This window comes from Micropterus dolomieu, linkage group LG03 (genome assembly GCF_021292245.1).
Source record: "Micropterus dolomieu isolate WLL.071019.BEF.003 ecotype Adirondacks linkage group LG03, ASM2129224v1, whole genome shotgun sequence".
Taxonomy (NCBI): Eukaryota; Metazoa; Chordata; class Actinopteri; order Centrarchiformes; family Centrarchidae; genus Micropterus; species Micropterus dolomieu.
The window spans coordinates 8,534,869-8,557,589 of record NC_060152.1 but is presented as its reverse complement, the minus strand read 5'-3'; the positions used below and the strand labels follow the sequence as shown (position 1 = coordinate 8,557,589).

At 39.5% G+C, this 22,721-nt stretch overlaps 4 protein-coding genes across 7 annotated transcripts in view; 2 read left to right on the top strand and 2 right to left on the bottom strand.

Annotated features, from left to right (window-relative positions):
• gramd1a (GRAM domain containing 1A) overlaps positions 1-8,284 on the bottom strand; it is a 32,231-nt gene extending 23,947 nt beyond the window's left edge. The window contains exons 1-3 of one of the 3 annotated variants that reach the window (XM_046045052.1): positions 7,964-8,284; positions 7,095-7,235; positions 3,422-4,547 (exon numbers count right to left, since the gene is read on the bottom strand). In XM_046045052.1, coding sequence (XP_045901008.1) covers positions 3,422-3,891 — 470 coding nt within the window. In that variant the 5' untranslated portion in view covers positions 3,892-4,547; positions 7,095-7,235; positions 7,964-8,284. Of the gene's footprint in view, positions 1-3,421; positions 4,548-5,856; positions 6,400-7,094; positions 7,236-7,963 lie in introns of those variants that run through there. The other 2 variants (XM_046045053.1, XM_046045054.1) reach the window with 2 other exon arrangements.
• Positions 8,285-11,339: 3,055 nt separating this feature from the next.
• On the top strand, positions 11,340-16,245 carry si:ch211-225p5.8 (uncharacterized protein LOC555567 homolog). The gene is made up of 6 exons (XM_046044661.1): positions 11,340-11,407; positions 12,993-13,159; positions 13,710-13,944; positions 15,207-15,366; positions 15,657-15,710; positions 15,856-16,245. Exons 1-5 carry the CDS (start codon positions 11,365-11,367, stop codon positions 15,700-15,702), a joined length of 651 nt encoding a protein of 216 aa, XP_045900617.1. The 5' UTR covers positions 11,340-11,364; the 3' UTR covers positions 15,703-15,710; positions 15,856-16,245.
• Positions 16,246-18,385: 2,140 nt separating this feature from the next.
• LOC123968137 (potassium voltage-gated channel subfamily E member 1-like) lies at positions 18,386-19,203 on the top strand. Its single transcript, XM_046044662.1, has one exon. The coding sequence runs from the start codon at positions 18,386-18,388 to the stop codon at positions 18,803-18,805; it is 420 nt and encodes a 139-aa protein (XP_045900618.1). The 3' UTR covers positions 18,806-19,203.
• Positions 18,882-22,025, bottom strand: LOC123968135 (dnaJ homolog subfamily C member 28-like). Of its 2 annotated transcripts, none has more exons than XM_046044658.1 (2): positions 21,873-22,025; positions 18,882-20,407 (listed from the first exon to the last, which is right to left on the bottom strand). In XM_046044658.1, the coding sequence occupies exon 2, from the start codon at positions 20,392-20,394 to the stop codon at positions 19,234-19,236; it is 1,161 nt and encodes a 386-aa protein (XP_045900614.1). In that variant the 5' UTR covers positions 20,395-20,407; positions 21,873-22,025; the 3' UTR covers positions 18,882-19,233. The 2 variants fall into 2 exon arrangements, with proteins under 2 accessions (XP_045900614.1, XP_045900616.1); XM_046044660.1 differs by lacking the exon at positions 21,873-22,025 and adding an exon at positions 20,704-21,843.
• Positions 22,026-22,721: the final 696 nt, after the last annotated feature.

Below are 22,721 nucleotides of genomic sequence, written 5' to 3'. Positions count from 1 at the left end.
AGCCCACAAAATCCCTTAACCCTCAATCTCTCTGTCCATTCCTCTGGATTAGTCCACATCATAATCCACACTGGGCTGAGCCAGGCCCACATCTCCACCATTCTGTCTTCTCTGTGTAATCTGCTTTTCCGAGGTCCAGTGGCCTATAATACTGTTAGTTTCACGGTGGCCGGGTAGATATTGAGTAAGGGGAAAGAAACAAGACGCAATGCAGCTTAGAAGAAAAGCCAAACCATTTTTACAGGATGTGGGTATACAGTACACAATGTAAACATACTACATTCGTTTCCTTCCTGCCTATAGAAAAATATCTCACTGCAACAGGGCAAGAGAAATGAGAGCAGGCTTCTCTGAATTATGGTTTACATAACTAGACATTTGTGTGAACTTCTGAGAGTACAGATCAATGTCTTTAGGCTAGTTAGGAGATTGTATAGCTTCTGGAATACACATGGTGCACACTATCAATAATACAAAAACTAAGACTATAGAAGCGGATCACTAAAAATAGGTTCAAATGGGTTCATTGTGCTGGCGGTGTGCTAACAATGAAAGAAACCTAGAAGAAAGTCTGAAACTAGGTTAGTGTCAAAAGTGGATTAATCTGATAGAATGTGAACACACCAACTGAAGACTCTGTGAACTAGGAAAAGTCACAAAGCTGCACTGATACGGTATGGCAGAAACATAAAGAGAAGTCACAATTATAATCAAACACAATCATTCCGGAGGTCACTGTGTGGTTTATCTGGCTATGGTAAACGTCTTTTGCAAATACGTCATTTTAAGTTACATTCTGTCTCTGAAAAACTGACCTTACCTAGGCTAAGTCAGGTGTTTTTGACAATGTGTGTGTACATTTGCACTGAATGTGCATACACATTATACAGATTGATTTCACAGTTGCACTGATTGCCCTGTATATAAAAAGGTGGAAGGGGGAGTTTGTCTTCAATAACAAATCATTGTGGCCTGGGCCACTTCAAACAAGGCATCTGAAAAGTGCATGTCCCTTTGGCATATTTGTAAAGCCAAACGTGATAAGCTGCCATTATGACAATTTAACAACATGTTTACATCAGTAGAACAAGGTCTCTGTGCAAGGCAGAATTATCCTTTCAGCTGTACTGTAGAAAATGCATTGGTCCAAAGCAAGTCATGGCAGCTTTACATTTGCAAATCTGGTGACAGACATTTAGATTGCAACTCCAACATTCAAACGCTAGAAACTTATATAGTGCAGTGAGCAAATCTAGAAACTGAATAATCCATCATATGCAGGTACGCCTTTATTGACCAGTGTTCTATATAAAAAACAATCAAGACATCAATATAGTGGATCACTTAATAGATTTAGCCCCCACAAGAACACAAAGATACTAACCTGTTAGCTGTTTCGAGTTCCCAGCTTTGGTAACAGCTATCAATTTATTTTCATCAGTTGCCTTCTACTGAAAGTAATCACGCTAGTAGACATGTCAGTTCTTGCAAGGATGGATATTTTTATAGAATAAAATGAGTTGTCCTCAATTGCCTTAGGTGGAAACTGACACACAAGACATGACTAAAAAAGCTACAGCCACACAAGCTTAGCAACTTGGAGTCCTTTCTGAAAACAATCACTGATAACATCTCCCTTGAGTTGTGTCCACTGACTGGACGCCAACACTGGATGAAGACATAGACACAAGTAGTTTGTTGTGCCTGTCTAAGGAGCCTTTATAGCAAGCTTAAACACCTTTCAGACCAACACCATAATATGGGACAAACCTGCATTTTTAGTCTGAATAGGTTAACATGGGCCTTTAGTCTAGTAGTTCTAGTATTTCTATTATATATTATAATAGTATTATAATATATAATACATTTACTATGTGGTAACCAAAGAATTATTACAGGATCACAAAGACTATATAGCACAAATTGGCAGGACTCCTCCCTCTCTACCATAAATCCTGCTCCTTCAATATCAAACATACTTAAACATGGTCATAGACTGTGAGCTGCCTGCTGCATTAGATTTCTGTAGGTAAGTACATTGTATATCTGGTGAGAAGAGTCCAAATGTTTTTTGAGCAATAAGGCTTCCTCAGGGTGTTTTCGCTCTGAATTGAGCTGAAAACCCAGGATTGGATAACCAAAGCTAAATTTTAGTGCCAAGTGTGAATAGGGTTATTGCTTTCTTTTATGGCTTCTCTGAATTATGGTTTACATAACTAGACATTTGTGTGCTGGAGCATTACTCTGAAAACCTGTATGTGTGTTAGGATTTACCCAAGATCGTGTGGATATTACGTTTCATTGATATCCTGCAAAACAATATAACTGGGTCAATAAAATGATGTTTAAATGAAGAGGACAAGGGCACAGCTGTTTATATGGAGCACAGGAGAGAATCACCCTCTGCTTGCCCTCTCTGTAGTCCACTGCAGTGGTGCCCAGAACCTCCTCTGATTGGACTCACATGACATCATCAGACTGAGAGTCCACTCCCATTGGCTGAAGGTGATGTCATGCTTCGACGGAAGGATAAATGGCGCATGAACCCCGCCTCTAGCTCCTTATGACCGACCCAGCTTTGTTTTTGCTTGCTGCCACAAGAGCAGTCTCACTTTCTTTGTTTACAGTTTACATAACCTTTCAGTTTCGCTTATTAAAAAAAGAGGTAATCTTTCCTTAAGGGTTATACTATTATTTTAAAATACCAATCCATTAAAGGTCATGTGTCGAGTATGTTTTCTTGGTTTTAAATAGCAAGGGCTTGCTTCATCACTGAAATTCTACAATGTGAGTGTTGGCCTGATTGTTTTGTCTGACGTCATAGCAGCGTACTATGAATCAACTCAACTTAATTAGGATTTTAACAGTGTGTAATCTGTCCTCAGTTTTAGTCATTAGCTAATTAACCACACCCTGTTCTAAAATAGTTAACCTCTTGGGACGTTAGAGAAAAGTCGACCAAGCGTAAATCTGTCAGATGTAAGACTTTATTTTTCCCCCCACCAACATGCACAAACGAGAGGCTACTCACTCCAGTCAATCATTGCAGGCAAATCTGCTCTCAGAAGGCCTGAATGCAAATTGTCTGAGGTTTTACAGAGCTATAAACGTAGAATACTCCTGAGGGAGTCAAACAGAGTGCTGACGCTTTGTTCTAAGCCACTGAACCCTATGTGGTGCTGCTGTAAGATAAGTGAGCCCATTCTCGAAGACAGAACTGTTGACTGAATGAATTAAGGGGTTTATTTTTACCTGTTTTGTTCAACTTTGTTGCCATCTTCGTGAAAGCAGTTTACGGATAAATGTAACAGAGTAATGAAAAACCAGAGTCAAATTCCTTGTATATGTACAGATACTTGCATAATAATAACTTTCAGCCTCTGGTCATGAGAGTGTAAACAAATGCTGCCAGCACACTAACCTGCAGCTCTCCCAGTCAGAGTCTCTGCTGAGCAGGCTCCTGAGGGACCAACGGGATCGCCGGCTAGGAGAGGGACTACGAGACCAGGAGCGAGACGGTGGCAGGAGGAGGTCCTGTGAAGGGCTGTCCTGACCTTGCTCTTCCCCCTCCATCTGACTGGCCACAGAGGGGGAGGGCGAGGAGCTTCGATTTTGAATGGTGCCCTTCTCTGCAGTCTCCTCTATTACAATTTGCGTTTTCTTACCCCATTGTCGCTTAGGAGTGCAGCCTTGCTCGTCCTCGTTTCGTTTCTTAGTTCGGGTCCTGCTGCGGTGGAATCGACCATGGCGGCTGGAACGCAACGGTCTGGGGCTAGGTGACCGAGACCAGGACTCGGTATCTGAGGATGGTGGCAGGACAGTCAGCGTGGGGACGGGGATGGGCTGAGCCAGAGTGATAGCATCTGGTCCCACAGGAGAGGACATAGTCATCTTCAGAGCATTCCAGGGGTTAGTTTTCTCTTTCAGTCAAGTTCACCAACAAGAGCTTGTTGCATCTTTAGAGTTGAGGCTGACCCATGATTGACCAAGATGTTCCAGTCATGCTTGCATTTGTAGAAACAGGATGGGTTAACACATCAAGTACTTCCTCTGGATAAATCAACATAGAAAGTAACACTAGCTATAATTACAAAGGATTTGGTGTTCTCCACATTGCCTGTGAACTTAAGGAAATGTCTTCAAATCAGTTAAGTAAATTTCCCCATATGTGGTAAAAACGGTAGTGTGGGCGTTCCCTTACGGTCACAAATGATCCAGCAGGAGGCTGGGAGGAGGCTTTTCAGACAATTTCACATGCCTTCTTAATCAGTGTTCTTTAGGCAATCCTTTTCCAGTCTTTCAGTCTGTATATATTGGCAAAGAGTGACTGAAATGTCCGAACATCCCTCTTCTGTGTTTAGCTCCTGTGCCTCACCGCTTCCATCTCTGCACCTCTTGCACTGTCTGGTGTTTACTTTTTTTCTTCAGCACGCCATTCTCCTCCTTTTGACAGACTTCAAGCTTATATTTGCATTGTCAGGCTCATCTTCGTCTGAGAGAGTTGAAGGCTCAGACAAAGACAGACCTGTGTCTGGAAGTATCTATACCTAAGGAGTGAAAAGAGCAGAAACTTTGCATTCAAAAGGCTGTCCTATCTCTGACTATCAATCTTCTAAAATGTTTTCTTGAAAATATGAATGAAACTTTACCACGAAAACAAATGATTGCGAGACTACGACTATTCGCGTCTGGACTTTGATACTGTCTCCTCTGCCAGTTCTGGGAATATGAGGTATCATATGACAATGATGACATGTTCCCGTTAGAAGGCCAATCAATAGGATTTATTTACAGTGTGGTAGTTTATGTTATGTGCATTCTTTTTGCCCAGGTTTGGAGAATTGTTTTAATTATTTAAGCAGCATTATTCATTATTAATGTTCTCCCTTCAAGCAACTCAGAAATAGCCAACACTGGATGAACATGGCACTGACAGACACCAGTCAATTTGCGTTTATCAGTAGACAGTAACAGACACCACGAGAAATTTCATCCACTCCAAGACCAGTCTCTGGACAAAAAAAAGCAGGTGCTCTTTTTAATGACAGCATTTCCAAACACAGCTGATCCTAAAACTAGCCAGAAAGAACAAAACAGACAAACTCACCACAGAAACTTCCAGACACTGAAGCAGACATAAACAACACCCTTTGAAAATACACAGCTCATACAGCCAATAACAAGGTCTAAATGCCACTACAGGCTACCAAGGTCACAACTACATGACAACATACTGCCTGTCCTCAGACAGGGAAGGGTTGTGTGTGTGTGTGTGTGTGTGTGTGTGTGTGTGTGTCACTCCATTGTTTGCCTTCACAGCAGGCACTTCCAAGACAAGGGCCCAAGCATGTCGGACAGTATTTGCTGTGATCTGTTTGAACAAGAACAATCTTGGCACGGACTTGTTTGTCCAAAGTAATCCACCATAATCCCCCGTGCAGCCTTCACTCTTTGGTCCACGCAAGCCTGATCTTTCTGCCTTAAAACTCAGGCCAGATCAAGCTGTTGATTGTGCACACTACACGCCGACCACGACCATTGCAGATGCAGAACACTACGGTGCACGCAAGCAAATACATGTTTCTGCAGCGTGAAGCAAGTGGACAGGAACAGCTGATCCTGCGATATCAAATTCGTTGCTCAACATTGTTGCTGCTCATTTCGGCTTAAGAAACTCAACACTTGTACGGTCTGCACTTATGTGAAACACTGCCAGCCACTGATATCTGTTCACATGATGTGTGCAATTAAACACCGAAGGACAAAAGGGGTATGAGGAAAGAAATCGGGTGAAGTTTAATTATATGGCACTAAAAAAAACTGTGCAGCCTGGAAGACTTAATGTTGAACTCCTACCTTCCATTAGATGAGTTTCCTCCGTTTCTGTTATCTTGCTCGGCCTCGAAAACAAGCCGAGCGACGGTGCGGGGAGTAATGTTAAAATCCACTTTTTCACAGGAACACATCAACATCCTTAGGTGCGTAAAGAAGCATCTGCCGGCTGCAGCGAACAGTTAGTCTTTAGCCAACTAAAGCTAAAGACAACCAAGTTTAGCTAAGGTTAACGTTACCCCGGAGTCCAACCTCTGAAGGCCAACTACTCACAAAAAGATGACTATCTGGCTAGCAGGCTTTAATTTCCAGCAGAGAAAGTACTATGCCGACGTCTTCCATTTTCACTTTAAAAGCACCCTGGTATAAAACACTGTTATCAAATGAAATGTAAAGCTAACAACCAAAGTTAGCTTAGCATTAGGAGCGTAACTAACTTCGTTTTGAAGTAACACATAATAGGTTATATTGCCAAAAGTGAAAAGGAACAAAGTCAGTCAGTCGGGGGATTGACTTAGTAGCCTACGTTGGGGGTTACGAGAAGTCTCGTCAAGAAAAAGAAGTATGACCCCTTCGACGTGTTTCTAATACGAAATAAATCAGCCAACCGTTTAATAACTCACATTAATCTAGAAATTATAAATAACATCAATTATTATGCAGTCAAATACAAACAACCACCGGCAAAATACGACGAACACCCCTCTGAAAACTTTGTGGTATAATCCAGGAAAATAACTGTCCAGAGGATGTGGCGTGAGAAGCAGACGAGTGTTTGTTAGTTTTATCCTCAATCGACTATATATCCTAATCTGTTTACTAATTTAAAACAAATCTTTACATGCACAAATTGAGCCAACTGTTACAGTTGAGTTGATTTATTGCGAAGAAAAACAATGTTTTCAGCAGTCGACAGGGATTTTATTATTTTTTCGCATAAACGTGAAGTGACCACAACAGCTTTTCTCAGTACACCATGAGCAACAAGCAGGATACAAATCATATAAAACATCCATGGTAGATCCACAGTTTTAGCACAATTTCAGAGTTAATTTGAAGGGAGCTGTTATGTGAGCAAAATTAATGGGCAAACACATTGCGACCCCTTGTGTCTAACGAGGTTGTGTGCACTGCATTCATTATTTGTAACCTGATAAGTAGGTTAAAATGCCTCATCTTGTACCTCACTAAATTTCTATAACACTGTGTAAGGAAAAGTAGTGTGGCAGAGTGTGTATGGGTAATAGTCGCGTTCATCTCACCCCTTGCCTCCTGCAGCATCGCTTCATATGGTCTCATGATCTATGGGTAGGATGCAGCCTGTACTGGATATTGGATATCTTCTCCTCCACCACACATAACCTACTGTAAACAGGGCCAATAACCGGTCACTTTGTCTGAAGCTGAAAACAAAAGGAAATAAATTGACAAGACACTTTGAGTTAAGATGGTGCCTGAACATAGAGATTTTATGATGAACATGGGTTCAAAATGTACTCGTTTATTAAACACAGAAACTGAAATGCTGTTGATTTAGGGGCTGTAATTAATGATTCTTTTCATTATTGATTCATTTTTAAATTATTTTCTTTATTAATCAAGAAAATAATTGGCGTAAATGGTGAAAAATGTCCATCACTGTTTCCTAAAGTCCAAAAATATTAAGTTTACTGTCACATAAGACAAAGAAATGCTTCAAATCCTTACAACTGAGAGGCGAGAACAAGCAGATGTTTACCAGTTCTGCTTGTAAAGTAACTTAAATAGGCTAATGATTGGATTATCAAAATAGATGCCACTCACATAAGTGTTGATCAGCTAACTGATTAAATGATTAATGATTTCAGCTATTGTGGATTCAAAAGAACCGAATAGTTTTAATGTATGGCACTGGAAGTAAGCTACCACTTGAACTTTATCTAATTTCTAATGCCCGCTCCCCATCGTGGTTTATTTCCATAATATTAGGAAAGAAAACCACTTTAGAAGCTGTTAAACAGAGAAATCCACTGCCCTGATAGAAATAAAGTTACATCATTTCAAGCAGTTTTTTTGTTAAGGGACCTACTATATTTACCAGCATATATCCTGGAAATGTGCACATCTTTTGTTTTAATGAATTTGCCTTTACCTGCCTTTCAGATTTGATCTTCAGCAAGCAGTTGCTTCTGTATCCTTTCAAATCGATGGCAGAGCATCACAATGACTAGGCAATTTCAAATTCTCCATAGGTTTACCGGGCATCATCTGTCTTCTCACTCCCCGTGGCCACCTCCTGCAACGCTTAAATAGCTCCTCTTCAAAACAGAGCGAACGATGTCTGTGTTACAAATGCAGCCCGAGCAAGAAACTGCTCCAGGATACAGAGAGTTGTGTTGCTGAGCACCTCTGGTTGCTGATTCGGGGACTGGAAACTCGATCTGTGCTAAAAATAAAAAAAACATCACCAGCATAGCGAGAAAGGAGGTGTGTCCCTTACTGTGTGTATGCGTGTGTAGGGTCACAGAGGTGCTGCCCACCCCCATATACACAACACACATACACAGTCCACAGTACACACACACACACCCACACACACAGGGATTATTGTATGTCAACATTTCCTTGAAGTTTCCCCACACGTGTGTGCCAACCTCAAGGTCTTGCTCTCTCCCTCTCTTGGTCACATGCATGTAATTTCCAAGATTGCTCTCACAGATTTTTATTGTCATTATCATTCATAGGTTACCACAAGGTTAAAAGAGGCACGGACCCTTATCAAGAGCTGAGTGCCTCACTGTGTCATCTGGTTACACACGGCAACATCCCCGACCTCCAACCAATATACGCAAACACACACAGCCTGGCTGGCAAAATACAGCGTCCTACCCCTGTACATCTTTTTTTAATATTACAATTTTTGAAAGTATTTGTATGACCTTAGACTGGATATAATTTTGACTTGCCATGTGACGAGGCATTCACCTTTAAAAAGGAAAAAAAGAACAACCACCACATGTCAACAAATGGCTGTACCAACCACGTGAATCACTGTAGTTAGCACGCAAGCTGAGGCCTTCAGTCAATGTCTGAATGTTTTGTCAGCCTTGACTTCAGTGGCCTTGTTTTTCTGACTGGCCAACTGGCACTGACAGACTGTCCGACCCTCGGCAGACATCAGACATCCAAACTGATAAGAAGAGAAACTATATCCTACAGTTACAAAATGTTTCTGGTGTTAGTAAATGAACAAGACAGAGGTTTGTGAAATGAGTGGGTAAATGATTTATTAAAACAATTATTGAATATAGTTCGCAGCAACAATATGATTGTGGTGGCTAAAAAGAAAGAGCAAGAAACAGACACAGAAACAGAAGAAATGAAGTTTTGTTCAATTAGGCACAATCGAGGAGAACATTTCAACATCTTTAAGTCAATGAAACATGTCATAGCCTGTTTAACATCAAATATGTTATTATAGGACAAATGGAATGTGCTTAGCTCATGCATACTGTTCAATACATAAACTATCCCTAGCACATATTGTATTTTAAACTAAAGTTTTCAATGCATTAGTGTCATTTACACTGGGAACGCTGGGGACATGTCCACACCACATTCTGAAATGGCTGATTTTTTCCCCATCACTTTTTGAAAGCATTTATTAAAAATGTTCTGAAAAATTGCTAGCACCAAGAAATATAAATTTTACTATAGAAATTATTTGCACAATATGGAAATTGCAATGCAATTTAAATATAGAAGACACAAATGTGCAGTGTATATAAATAAAACAACCTGCTGATTACTGCATTATATTCTGTTATATTTTTATATTTATGAATTGTCACCTGCCAGCTGAATATTTTGTTTCCCTTTATATAAATAAAGTCATTTCATAAATTCCATAAATTGGAGCAAAAAATGTCTCCAGAATGCAGAATATTATTGTTTAATGGGGGGGGGGGGGTGACCCCCAGACCTCGTATTGTAATTTTGTCCTACATTGTATCGATTTGGTGTCTGTGTGGACCCCACGAAGAATAGCTGTAGTTTCGGTTACAGCTAATGGGGATCCTAATAAATAAATATTTTTCAGCAATTCATATTTCTTCAAAATAGTGTTAAAAATCTTCTCCTCTTGTTTTTGTGTATCATCACACCCCTAATCTGAGCTCTTATGTCCCCACCACTTTTCAACACAAAGTGAAGCCTTTGTTTCATTGTAAACTCAATCTTCAGTTTAAAAGATCTCTTAAAAAGAAAAAATAGCTGTCATGGCAATTTTCTGAAATAAAGTGAAATTCACCCAGAACAGCTCTTTCAGAGATTTATTGCCATATAAACCATAAATTTGCAATATAGAAATCATTGGTGGTGTTTCATACAGTCTAATGCATCATATAAAATTTGTAGGCCTATCTCTTAGAAAAAGTTTAATTGATACAACGCTGCTGTCCAGCTGCACAATTGTCTTTTCATAGTTGTATCTATTTTGAACTGAACATTCTGCACTTTTTTGCAGAGTCACCCGACAATGACAGTTTCAGACAAAGATAGAGAAATCAAAGTATTGTTCTGTGTTCCAAAGAATCATCCCGTGTTTCAGCTGAAGGACAGACAGTGCCCACCCATGAAACAGCAAGCTCTACAACACAGATCAGTAACAAAGCATGTGAGAGTACAATAAACTTTGAGGTGAAAGTATAATTTCCATTTCATTTGGGAAGAGTGATATTGAAATCTTAAACAGAACCCCAGGAATTCAGGCTGTATTATCTTGTAGATCTGTGGTTCACAAAGCAAGGCTGAAAAGACATCAGACATCCCAAGGACACTTTGAAATGAAAGACACACAAACACATAAGCTTCATGAAGATTTGAAATGGACTTAGCCATGTTTATCACGATTCAATTCATCTGAAATATCTGTCATTTTGCTGACTAGCATGTTCCTGTTGTGTACCATCTCTTGGGAAAGTGCACAAATGGCCAGCTACATACTTAGCTACTGTAACACAGATGACAGACAATGATATACTCAGCGGTGGCAACGATAATATGTAAGAAAATATGAAAGAAAATGTAATTCCCAAAGCCTGCATAGAAAATCTTTAGGATGACAGAAACTTTCCCAGAGGAAACAGGGCTATAGTCTTGCTTTAGACAGTCATGCTGTGTAGTTATGGATCAGGTCTCATCATCTCAGGTTTCCTGCTGGCTTTCAACACTCACAACGTCCAGCTCTCCTGGATTCACAAGCTCTAAATATAGCTGCCTTAAAGTCAGTTGGGACTGCAAACTACTGCGAAGAAACTCACTCACGTCTTTTTAGTCAACACTTTCTGTATTCTAAGGCTTTCAGTCACTTTTTTGGCCTACGTGACATGCAAGATTGTTGAACTAATGGAATTGAAGGACATGGGATTAATCAGGAATCAAGAGGCTTTATGTCAGTGATCTAATTTTAATTGCCACAGAAACTTCTACGCAGGTTTACGTCAAGGAAAGTTCCAATAGTTTGTTCAAGGGCTGGTCGTTGCTCCAGCAGAAATGATATGCCATTTGTCTTTTTTAGTTATCTGCAGTCTTTTCGGTAAGTCAAAAATCATTTATGTCCTTAGCTTTAATTAACTACTGATGTTGGTGGTTGAAGTTGCACAGTTCAAAGTGAGTTCTTTAAGTGAACTGAATTTCTTTGATTTCAGGGTCCTCAGAGCTTTTTCATAAAAAAGAAATAATTAAAAATGAAAAAAGAGGGGGTGGGCGGCGTGGGTTTTCACAGCAAGAAGGTCGTGGGTTCAAACCCCGGTTGCCCCGGCCTTTCTGTGTGTGGAGTTTGCATGTTCTCCCCGTGTCTGCGTGGGTTCTCTCCAGGTGCTCCGGCTTCCTCCCACCATCCAAAGACATGCAGGCTAGGTTAATTGGTGTCTCCGAAATTGTCCTTAGGTGTGGATGTGAGTGTGAGTGGTTGTGTGTCTATGTGTGGCCCTGAGATGGACTGGCGACCTGTCCAGGGTCAAAGTCAGCTGGGATTGGCTCCAGCCCCCCTGCGACCCTGTATGCAGGATAAGTGGTTGATGATGGATGGATGGATGAAAAAAGAGGGGGGCTAAAATGTAATCACTGAAAGAGAGACCATAAATAGATCATAAACTAAGTGACGTGCATATTTATTAAAAGCCTTAAAACATTGGTTACATCACCATCCATTCACTGTAAATTTAAGCTAGGGTAGGTAACAACTGAAAAGCTAGCAAGAGACAGCTTACTTTTGAAAGTATCTAACGAAAACATCCCACCCCTCCCTCCAAAGCCACTCCCCCAAAACACATTTTCATGTGCAATGAGTGCATAGGTTCTCAATGCATTTGATTTATTGATTGCTGTTGGGATTAAAGAGAATTAAAAAAGATATAACAAAAATGGTTATGAAATAAATTAATAGTAAAAAACTCTTATATTTGAGTAATAAATAAGTGAATCTATAATAATATAATATTAATAGTATAATAATAGTTTTATTCTTTATTCTATTGGACTTCAACATTCCTAATAGATTGATATTTCCAGCTGCACCTGCCATTCATAAAGTACTAAAAAAGGGTCTCATTATCAGACTTCACATTAACATGTTCTTGAATATACATTTTTAGGTGTTGAATAAAACTCAGAAAATCAGCAGCCATCACAGTAGACATTTCATCAGAGAAAAGGGAAGCTGTTCTTACTCTGAGTCATGAAATATTATCTTACAGAAAACTTATCCAAAACATATTTTAAATATCTTTTGCATTGTAATGTTTATGTTGTTAACTTTTTTATTTGTATTGTCTATTTTATCTGATTTTATTGAAATCCTGTTTATATGTGTCTTTTTATTTTGCTATGTTTGTATAAAGAACTTTGAATTACTTTAGATTAGAAAGCTTGATTAATCACCAAAGGGGAAACTCCAGTAAGTTCACACAGGACAAGAAATAAAAACAACAATACACTCATTAAAAGCCTTCTGAGCTGGAGGGTTGCGACAAATAGGCCCAGCTGGAAATATTGAAATCAAAATCAGAAACATTCATTAAAAAGTCAAATTGCCGTATTGCTTTGTTGTTGAAAGGTGCAATACAAATAAACTTGCTTCTTTATGTTCTTCTTCTTTGCTTCCCTCTTTTTTCATGCAGTGTCTCAGTGCTATGGTGGCTGTGCGGAGGTGGACTCCCTGACTGAAGCCGTGGCAGGAGAAGGATTCCTGCTGGGCTGCATCTCCTGTAAAATAAGAGAGGAGGTCCCTGCCCAAGCCACCGTAGATTGGCACTTCAAACCGCTGGGAGAGGAGGAGTTCATGCATGTGAGTTCACCAAATTGTGAAATCTGGTTGGGTTTGTGAATGCAAAAGGTCTCTCATCTACTACCATGTGCCTTGTGGAGCAACTTTGAAACTGTGCCATCAAGCTGAATAGTACCACAGATGGAAATACATTTTAGCAGGCCTATTTTTTTTAACTTTGTTTACTTTTTCAAAGTCATTAACTGTCTTCTGTTTTTTTTACTTCTCTACATTTGTCATTTGTATTATGTCAGCTCTCCATGAACTTTTGGAAACTGGACAGCAGCTGTTAAACATTTTTGGGAGACATCCGCAGTCAATCATAAACACAAGAACATTTTACATTAACTTGAAAAGTTAATCTTTACAACAAACTTACACAAGAATAAACATTTGTAGTAGTTTTCTGCTTTAGAAGAAGATGTTACACTGGAACTACTAAAGAGTAAATGTGTATTAGGCCTATGGCAATATATAAATAGAAGTTAGAGTACTAAAGAGTATATTTAGAGCAGGAAATGTAAATATAGAATATTTATAGATTTCCCTTTCCCCACCCACCTTCTCTCAGATTTTCCACTATGAGCACCCCAGTGCCGACATCCTCCATGAAGATTTCAGTGACCGCCTGGAGTGGCATGGGACACAAAACAGCGATATTCAGACAGGATCCATTTACATTCAAAATGTCACCTTCAATGACACAGGGATGTACCGCTGCACGGTCCATCGCACTCTCTTCCTGTCGCAATATCACGAGCATGTTACTGTGGAGAAGGAGGTGGAGCTCAGCGTAGTGGCTGTAGGTAAGGGGGGTGTACCTGTGAAAAGGCAGGGGAAGACATTGCTTTTTTTGTAATAGGTCACAAGCTAAAAATATTGGAATCCACTGGTTTAACATTCCCGTATAAAATGCTTTGTATCCTATAAATCTAGCCTTTCTTTTGTACGTAAAATGTTAATCTGGAAAGTAACATATTTCACTCTAAAACGGGGTAGCAAACCTGCAAAATTGTTACTTAAGTACAGTACATATCTTAATAAAAAGTAAAAGTAGTAAAAGTACTTAGTTACATTTCTCCACTGGCTGTCAGTTTTCTTCTCCCTCTATTTGGCATCTTTGCTTTGTCTCATTTCAGCCCATTTTTGAAAACGATTTTGTCATTCCACTATATTAAACCTAACCATAAGACCGTGGTTCCACGTCAACCACTCATGACTCATGGCTCAGTTTTGGAGATGTATTTAAACAAATGTTTCTCAGGTATGAAAATCCCATCGAATGAGTTGCACCAAAAAATCAGCATGTGGATCCAAAGAACCTTCTACTTAAGGTTAGATGACAAGCCAGGTAAAAAGGTCCATGGTCAAATGAGCCACACTTGCAGTCCAAACAAGCAGTCTCCCAGGAGCAGGAAATTACAAAAAGAAAGACACAGTGGACAGTGTCTTGTCAAGGACAATTTCCTCGAATCTTCATGGCCTTGACTGTTTTATCTGTGGTCCACTGAATCTTTAGACTTTACAACAAGACATAGCGCCTAAAGCAATGCTAAGGGCTCTATGAGGCTGTAATCCTCATTGTAAAGAAAGCCTAACAGTTTTCAACAAATTGACATTTTGACCTGATGGTGGTGCTGGATGAAAAGTTAGGGGATCACCATAGTTCACAAAGACCATGAATGTCTGCACCAAATGTCATTGTATCAATAAAACCTGTTAGGTCTATCTTTCTTGTAGCCTAGATAATTGGGACATTTCTCTGATAAGTAAAAGTTTTGACCTACTGGTGGCCCATAAGGAAGAGTCAGAGAATCACCACAGTCATTGGAGTTATACTTTTTTTTTTTACTGTAATCCATATTTTTCCTCTGATCTATGTATTATTAGCAAGAGTATTTTCCTGTTTGTCAACTTGAACGATGTTCAGGCTTGTCTTATCCAATGAGATGATTTCTGACTTTAAAGCAGCTTTACTTTATGTTTGTGAGGGTCTGCAGAAAAACACAGTGTCTCCTGGTGGACATGTTTCCTCTAAAATGCAGCATTGTTGGTTCCTCTTTCCCAGCCAATCCGGAGCTGACAGCGGTGATCTCAGAGATAATGATGTACGTGCTGATCGTGGTTCTGCAGCTGTGGCTCATTATAGTTATGGTCTACTGTTATAAGAAGATTTCGGAGGAGCACGAAGCTCGGGAGGCCCGTAAAGCTCTCAAGGCTCAGGCACAGTGAGTTGATGTTTTACTGAAGTGATTAATTTTGGATTTATACTGGCCGTTCCATACATTTTAATACAATATACTTTGTGACCAAATTATGAGATGTTAATTCCGAAGTTGTCTTCACCACAATTGGCTTGATTTAGCAAGGAAAACAAGTAATCTTTAACTTTTGTGTCGTTATATTTATTTAACTTTAAATAAATATAATGTCACAAAAGTTTTTGTGAATTTGTTATGATTATCTCCCTGATGTTTCTCACATCTAAATAATTCACCTTTTCTTTTTATACTTCCAGACTAATAGAATCAAAAGACAACTGTGACGGGGTGCAGCTAGAGTAACACTACTGGTGAGTTAGGTTTAGCTTTCAAGACACTATTATATAGATTTACTGGCTTGCACAATATCTGATTTAGGACACATATGAAACCTGTCTTTCTCTTTACCTTGCATTTTTTCAAATAGTATTTTTATTTGTCATTTTTATCCACTAGGTGAAAAAAGATCATCTCTGCAAGAGTCAAGCTTCATTACTGTATTTTTCTAACAAAGACACAATTACTGTATGAGAAGTTGATTTTTAAACGCCTTGGTCTGCGAAGTCATATATGCAACTTGTATGGTTAAGTACAAATAGAAGCTGATAGGCAGATTTCCTTTAGATTTCAGTGAAATGCAATGTCAAAGGTGTGCTATGAGACTATTGGATGGATCTGTGAAAAAAATGCCTTTAAAGGTTTTTTTTAAAAACAAATGGCCTTCAGTGTAGGGAATCCAATGAATGGTTATTCTTATTGTTGAATAATGTCAAAAATGACTATGTCAATTTACCAGAGCATAAAGTAATGTGTCCAAACAACTTAAAGTAAAAAGTTTATCCGTTATCCAATTGGCCAGTCATGAATTTTCTATTCTTTCAAATGACTGACTTATTAAGTAAATATTACTGAGGCGTGTACCATGTAAATATGCAAGGCTTAATACAACCCAGGACATTTGTAGCAACTAATGTCCTCTTTTACTTCTATTTTTACCACATGCCAGAGAAATCTGTCTTTGTAATAATTTTGCCATCAGTTGAAAATAACAAAGTAACAAATTAGATCTCTATGTGCTGAACTTTGACCGTCATGTCTTTAACACACCAAATGATAGTTCTTCAGTTTCATTAACATGACCTTCTAGGTATCTGAGAAAACTTATCATGACATTGACATCACTCCCAAAGCTTAAGCGTTTGTTAAGCAGCATGTCTTTAACAACACTGTTCTAGTAAATCTAAATTTATATGTTTGTGCTAGTCCACATCTGTCCAAATTAGTAAATTAACTTGCATAAACTAAATATTTTTGTATATAATTTTTATGTCCACTGCACTTGCTGCATTTACTTTGTTGGCAATGACTTAAAAACAGAAACTAATGATCTTATCAGTATTAACTTGGACAATGATCCACTGTTCATCTGAGACACAACATTTCTTGTGTAAATACTGTGTAATGTGTTTTATAAAATATGTTCATTTAGAGAAATTAATAATGTTTTGGAGAAAATACATTGATCTCTTGACAGAATTTTGCCCTTTGCTGTTTCTGCCAGTCCCACTAGAGAATATGAGTAAAAACATCTCTCCCTTAAACATCACTTATTTGTACGTTTCAGGCAACATGCACACACAGAGACACACACATACAAAAACACACACAACTACAACAGAGAGTTAAAGGACATTTGGAGGTGATTGTGTTGTAACTCAATCTAGTCTGAGCTTTGCAGCAGACTGTCCAGACTACCTCCGGTTTGAAAGCAGCTTTGTTCTCCCGCTGCAGCCCGGCACCGTCCTGAAAATGACCACACGCTACTCCTCCTCCAGCAAAATGTGAACATTAGAGGTTTTTTTTATTTATTTATTTATTTTTAAATACACAATTCACAAACTGGGCTTCAACACCAGTCTTGAGCTACAAAAGATGATGGTCCGCTCAGCAGGTACAAAACTGTATCTACAAGCAATTTTGAATATTTGTTAATTATTAATGTGTTAATAATGTGTAGACTTTGCCACACGCAGTCATAACATAAATATGTTAAAGCCAATTCAACATATTTTTCTTAGGATTTTCATGACACTGCTTGAATGAGGTCTGATCTAAAGACAATATGCTAACTCTGAACATTCTCATCCACAGTAAACTGTTCATTTTAGCTGATTGCACCAGTATAGGACAGCCATTTAATTCATGCAACACCACAACGTAACTACACTGAGCTTTTGACCTTGCCCTGTGACCTCTTCATTTCATTAAATGTGTTGACATGTTGGACATGCTGCATATCTCTTCCACATAAAAGCATGAGCATGAAGGAGGGCACATTATGACTAAGAAAAGTGGGAGGTGTACGTTTATATTCGATGTTTAGCTATGGGACTAGCTGCTTCTAATCCTGCTGGAGACACATGACTTGAAATTATCGATGTCTGCTGATGCCCAATGACAGCAGGAACTGATTCCAGATCCTTCAAAGGTAGGCTTTTCTTTCTACTAAAAACAAGCTTGAATAATGATGTAGGTATAATATGTGGGAATCAATTTCACATTCACTCTCATAACACCAAAACAAACTCTGAAAGGTCAACCAAAAAAGGTGTATTCAGCATTCAAGCTGAAGTTTGTTGGGTAGTAGTCAGAACACATTTCAGAGGTATCATTTAAATATATGACAAGTGTCCCTAAATACACATTAAATTGATATCTCCTTATTTCCTGGATAAATTAGTTTAATTATTAATTAATTAAACTTTAATTATTTAAAATCACAGTTAGATATAGGTCTCATTCCCCTCCATCTTTTTTTGTTGTTGTTTGTCTAAATATAAAACCTATATTAAGATATAATATTAATAAAATACAAACTGTGTTAATAATACAAAAACAAAATTAATTCTAGGCTGACCTTTCCTGAGACAAGACTTTTTCTTACAGTCTCTTCCTCCTCAGTTGCGGTTAGCTGAGTGTCCAGCAGATGTCAGTCATGCCACACATCAACACCACCGAGCTGCAGTCGCTCCTGCTCTCCTTCCTGCAGCACTGCCTCAACAGCACAAGTGTACTGTCTTCACCAATACCTCAGAACTACACTACCCAGCAAGCTGTGCACCACGTGGATGGAGCCCGGGCCCACGCTCAGACTGAGGGCATGATGTACATCCTCCTGGTGGTCGGTATGTTCAGCTTCTTCACCTTCGGCATCATGCTCAGCTATATTCGCTCCAAGAAGCTGGAGAGCTCTCATGATCCGTACCACCAGTACATCGCCCACGACTGGACCAAGGTGAGGATTCCGTCCAGGGTCATCGCTCAGGCTGTGCACAGGGAAGCTGCAGGTACCGGAGCCAGGAGCAAGGAGCCCATCGTCATCTGCAACCCTGCAACACTGGAGTAGCTGCCAGACTAGAATGAGACATTCAGCTACTTAAACAAGATTCAAACACTCTCAACAAAGAAATACAAACACAATATTTATAATTACCATAACTTTTAATGTCACATAGCAACCAACAGTTAGTGTTAGGTAGGTTTGTATGTTCAGATCAGTAATTTCACAGAAACAACTTCACATCATATCATAAAAATGGTTCATGTTGTAATCTTTGTTATCAACACATGCAGTTCTTCACACTTTACAGTCACAGCAACTACAATTGCTCAATACGGTTGTAACACAGAGTAAAATTGGTGGCAATATTGTGTCTGACATACACAGAAATAAGCAGGTGAACAAGTGTGAAATAGCCCCATGGACTGTAATTATTGGTTGACAAATAAACCACTGATCTCAAATCACTGTCCTGTTCACTTAGAGTCAGAGTGTTAGTGTGTTAATCTGAGCAAAGCCTTCATCCAAGACATCAGGTCTTGTTTGGTATTTTTAGGTGTGGTTACTGCAATGGCTTGTTTCTTCTCCTCCTTCCTCCTCTCTCTCTCATTGTCTCTCTCTCTCTGCTGGTCCAGTCGGTGCTGGCAGGCTCCTTTCACAGCACGGTCAATCTCTCGTGACAAACTAAAGTGAACCATTTGCATGTTGAGCATCGGTACTATGAGGTTGTAATTGTCCACCATCTTGTTAAGTTTCACTAACTCCTCCTCTACAGATGCACACAGCTGCTCCCATTGCCTGTGCTCTTTGGAGGTCATGGGGTCACCGAGCCTGACCCTACCATCCAATAACCTATTTCGAATCTGAGCAGTGGTCTCTCGGATGTCGCGTTGTGTGACAACCCAGGGTGGCTGGTAGCCATTATCTATGAGAATGCGGTTGAGGTTGTGGGTCATTGGATCAGCATAAGGATTGTGCTCAAACTTGTTGAGGGGCTTTCCAGCTCCACTCAGGTTCCTGAAGTCTCCTCGGGCCATGGACTCTTGGATCAGGTCTTCCACAAGCCGTTCCACAGCCTGGGTGATCTGGACCTTTCGGCTGCGCTGACGCATGTCCCTTTCCACCAGCGCCCCCTCGGCAGCAGCTGCCCTCTCATGCTCCCTCTGTCGGTAATTCAAAACCTGCTCAGATGCCCGGTCAATACGAATCTGCCTGTACTGACGTTCACGCTGGCTGGGTGTGCCTGAACCCACACCCTCGTAGCTGAGGTAGTGTCTGTGTGGAAGTGCTGTACCTCTGGACTCCTCCTCTTCTGCTTCCTTTCCTCCATCAGGTTGCTTGGTCTTGCTCTGATGCGCCAGCACAGCACGGTAGGCCTCCTCCACCCGAGCAAACAGCACTGCGTCTGCAGTCGGAGCCCCAGAGTCCGGGTGGTAAAGCTTGGCTAGGCGCAAGTAGGCCTCTTTCACCTGCCCAGGACTGCTATGTCCCTGGTCAGGCAGTTGCAGAAGCCTGTAGCTCTCCTGCAGGCTGCGGCTGATCTGGGGCCCAGTGCTGAGAGCTCTGAGCAACACGGACTGTCGAGACAAGACAAGCAGAAAACGGCCATGGTAGATGTCACTGCGGGAAACCAGGAGGTGGAAAGTGCAACTCATTTCTGGCACACTCCTGTGGATTTAAAAAGCAAAAGTTATTAAAAATGCAATTAGTCATATAAAGTATCTTTAAAGAAAGAAAGCTCATTCTGTCAGGTAAGAGAGAGCTTACAGAAACAACAAAGTCAATATTTGGGTCATGAAGCAATGACATCAGAGTACTACAACAAATAATTTAAAGATAGAAATTAGATTTATAGGAAGAAGTCAAGTTCTGAATGTCTATTGTTCAGGGAGTTTAAATTTATAAAATTAAATAAATTTTTTGCACATTTATAATGCTGGTAGTACATTTTGATAAATATTCACCTTGTCTCCCATAATCCTGCTTTGTTGACAGAGGCTTTATTTCCTCATTGTGGTAACTCATTCAATTTTTCACAAACTAGGCTTGTAAGCTACATTTAATGAATACAGTACATGGAAATGACCATAAAGCATCGGTATTTCACCAAATAAGGTTCATGTTTTTTAAATTATATGGGCTTGGCACTGACAAATGATTCACAAGAAAAGAAATGTAAGTAATTCTACATAGTGATGTTAATTTGGAATAAAAGAGATCCCAAAGTTGAGCAAATTCTGATCAACGGCAATGACAGAAATACAAATATACACAATTCACATTTGGGGGAGTTTGGAGGTGTAGTGCTGCCTTAAAAGCAGTGTCAAGACATATCACAAAAAGCACAATAAATTAATTGTATTTAAACATGGTTCACAGCTGAAGTCTCTGAGACCCCAACCTGGAGTATTAAGACAAAACTATATAAGTATTACGCAGATAAAACAATGTTATGTATGTTTAAAGCTGTTAAAGAGAGTAGAGGGTCTCCAAGTCCAAACGTCTCTGCCAAGACTCAAAACAAAGCTTCATGGATAACAGCCGTCAGAAAGACTTTACTTTAAACACGGTAAGGTTAATACTTTTAGTAACGTTAGTTATGGCAGAATGCGCAACCACATTTATACACACAATTCACTGGTAGCTAACTGAAGAAAGTTGCTAAAATTGTCAAAAATTTGCAATGACTTTTTCAAAAAATACAAGATTACACAGTCGGGTTGCAGTATCATGAGCAGCAAGAGACCTCCACAACAGTGCTAAAGCTATGCTAACTAACGCAGATAATATCTGTTTTCAGGTGTATTTTCCCTTTAACAGCCAGGCGAGACTCCACGTTGGTCTTCAGGACCAGGACCTCTATATAAAGTCTCTGCCAGGACCCACAAATCTACATAAATAACTGTTTAAACAAACAAACAAACAGAAATGTGAAGGCTCCCTACTAGCTAGGTGACATTAATGCTGCGACTCAAGAGGTTAGCAAAAATAATCTAATTTTACAGAACATGACATTTAACGCAGATGAACACTGAAAACTGAATGAATAACGTTACTACACCACATGGCTCATTAATGAATAACATCAGACTTAAAGTTACACGATCTACAACTTTGAACCCTCCAGAATCACCTGTCTGTTTGTCTTCCTCTTCTTCTTCTTTCAGGTTCAACAGCAGCTTACATCATTGCTGTTGTATTACTGCCATCTTCTGGGGTTAGTTAACTTCTACATTATCTGGATTGTCAGATTTTCAGATCAATCCTGTCCTTTTTAAGAAAGCTGACCACAAACTTCCTGCTCTGTCTGCTTCCATCACACTCCAGTATGTCATTTAAACCTGCTCCTGTTATCCCTAATGTTTTCTCTCTCTATATATATATATATATATATATATATATATATATATATATATATATATATATATATATATATATATATATATATATACACAAACACACACACACACACACACACACACACACACACACACACACATATACATATATACATACATACAAAACTCTTGTACTCTACTATATGTCACACAAGAACAGCAGTATTATAAGTTACAGTTGTGAGTTTTCTCGTCCGACATTTCCACTTTTTGGCAGCAAAATGCATTCTGGGATAGTACAGACAAGAACGCAGTAGAGAAACAGGTTTTTATATATATACACACATTGTTTTGCATCTCTATCTTGTGTCTCTGCAGGTTCATTCAGTTATGAGCAGTTTGAGTAATTTAGTCGAAAGAGAAACGGTTAGGACAAGCGGGAAGCTTCCGGTCTACAATATGAAGCCGATGCGGAAGTCCCTGAAACCTGCATTCTATTGAAAATCCAGCAGGGGGCGACTCTTCTGGTTGCGAAAAGAAGTCCGGCTCCATTAGAAATAAAATGACCCTACTTCTCAGCTGAATAATTACCCCAGTAAACACTTTCCTGATGAGTTTATGGTCTCAGTCGCTAGTTTCAAGTC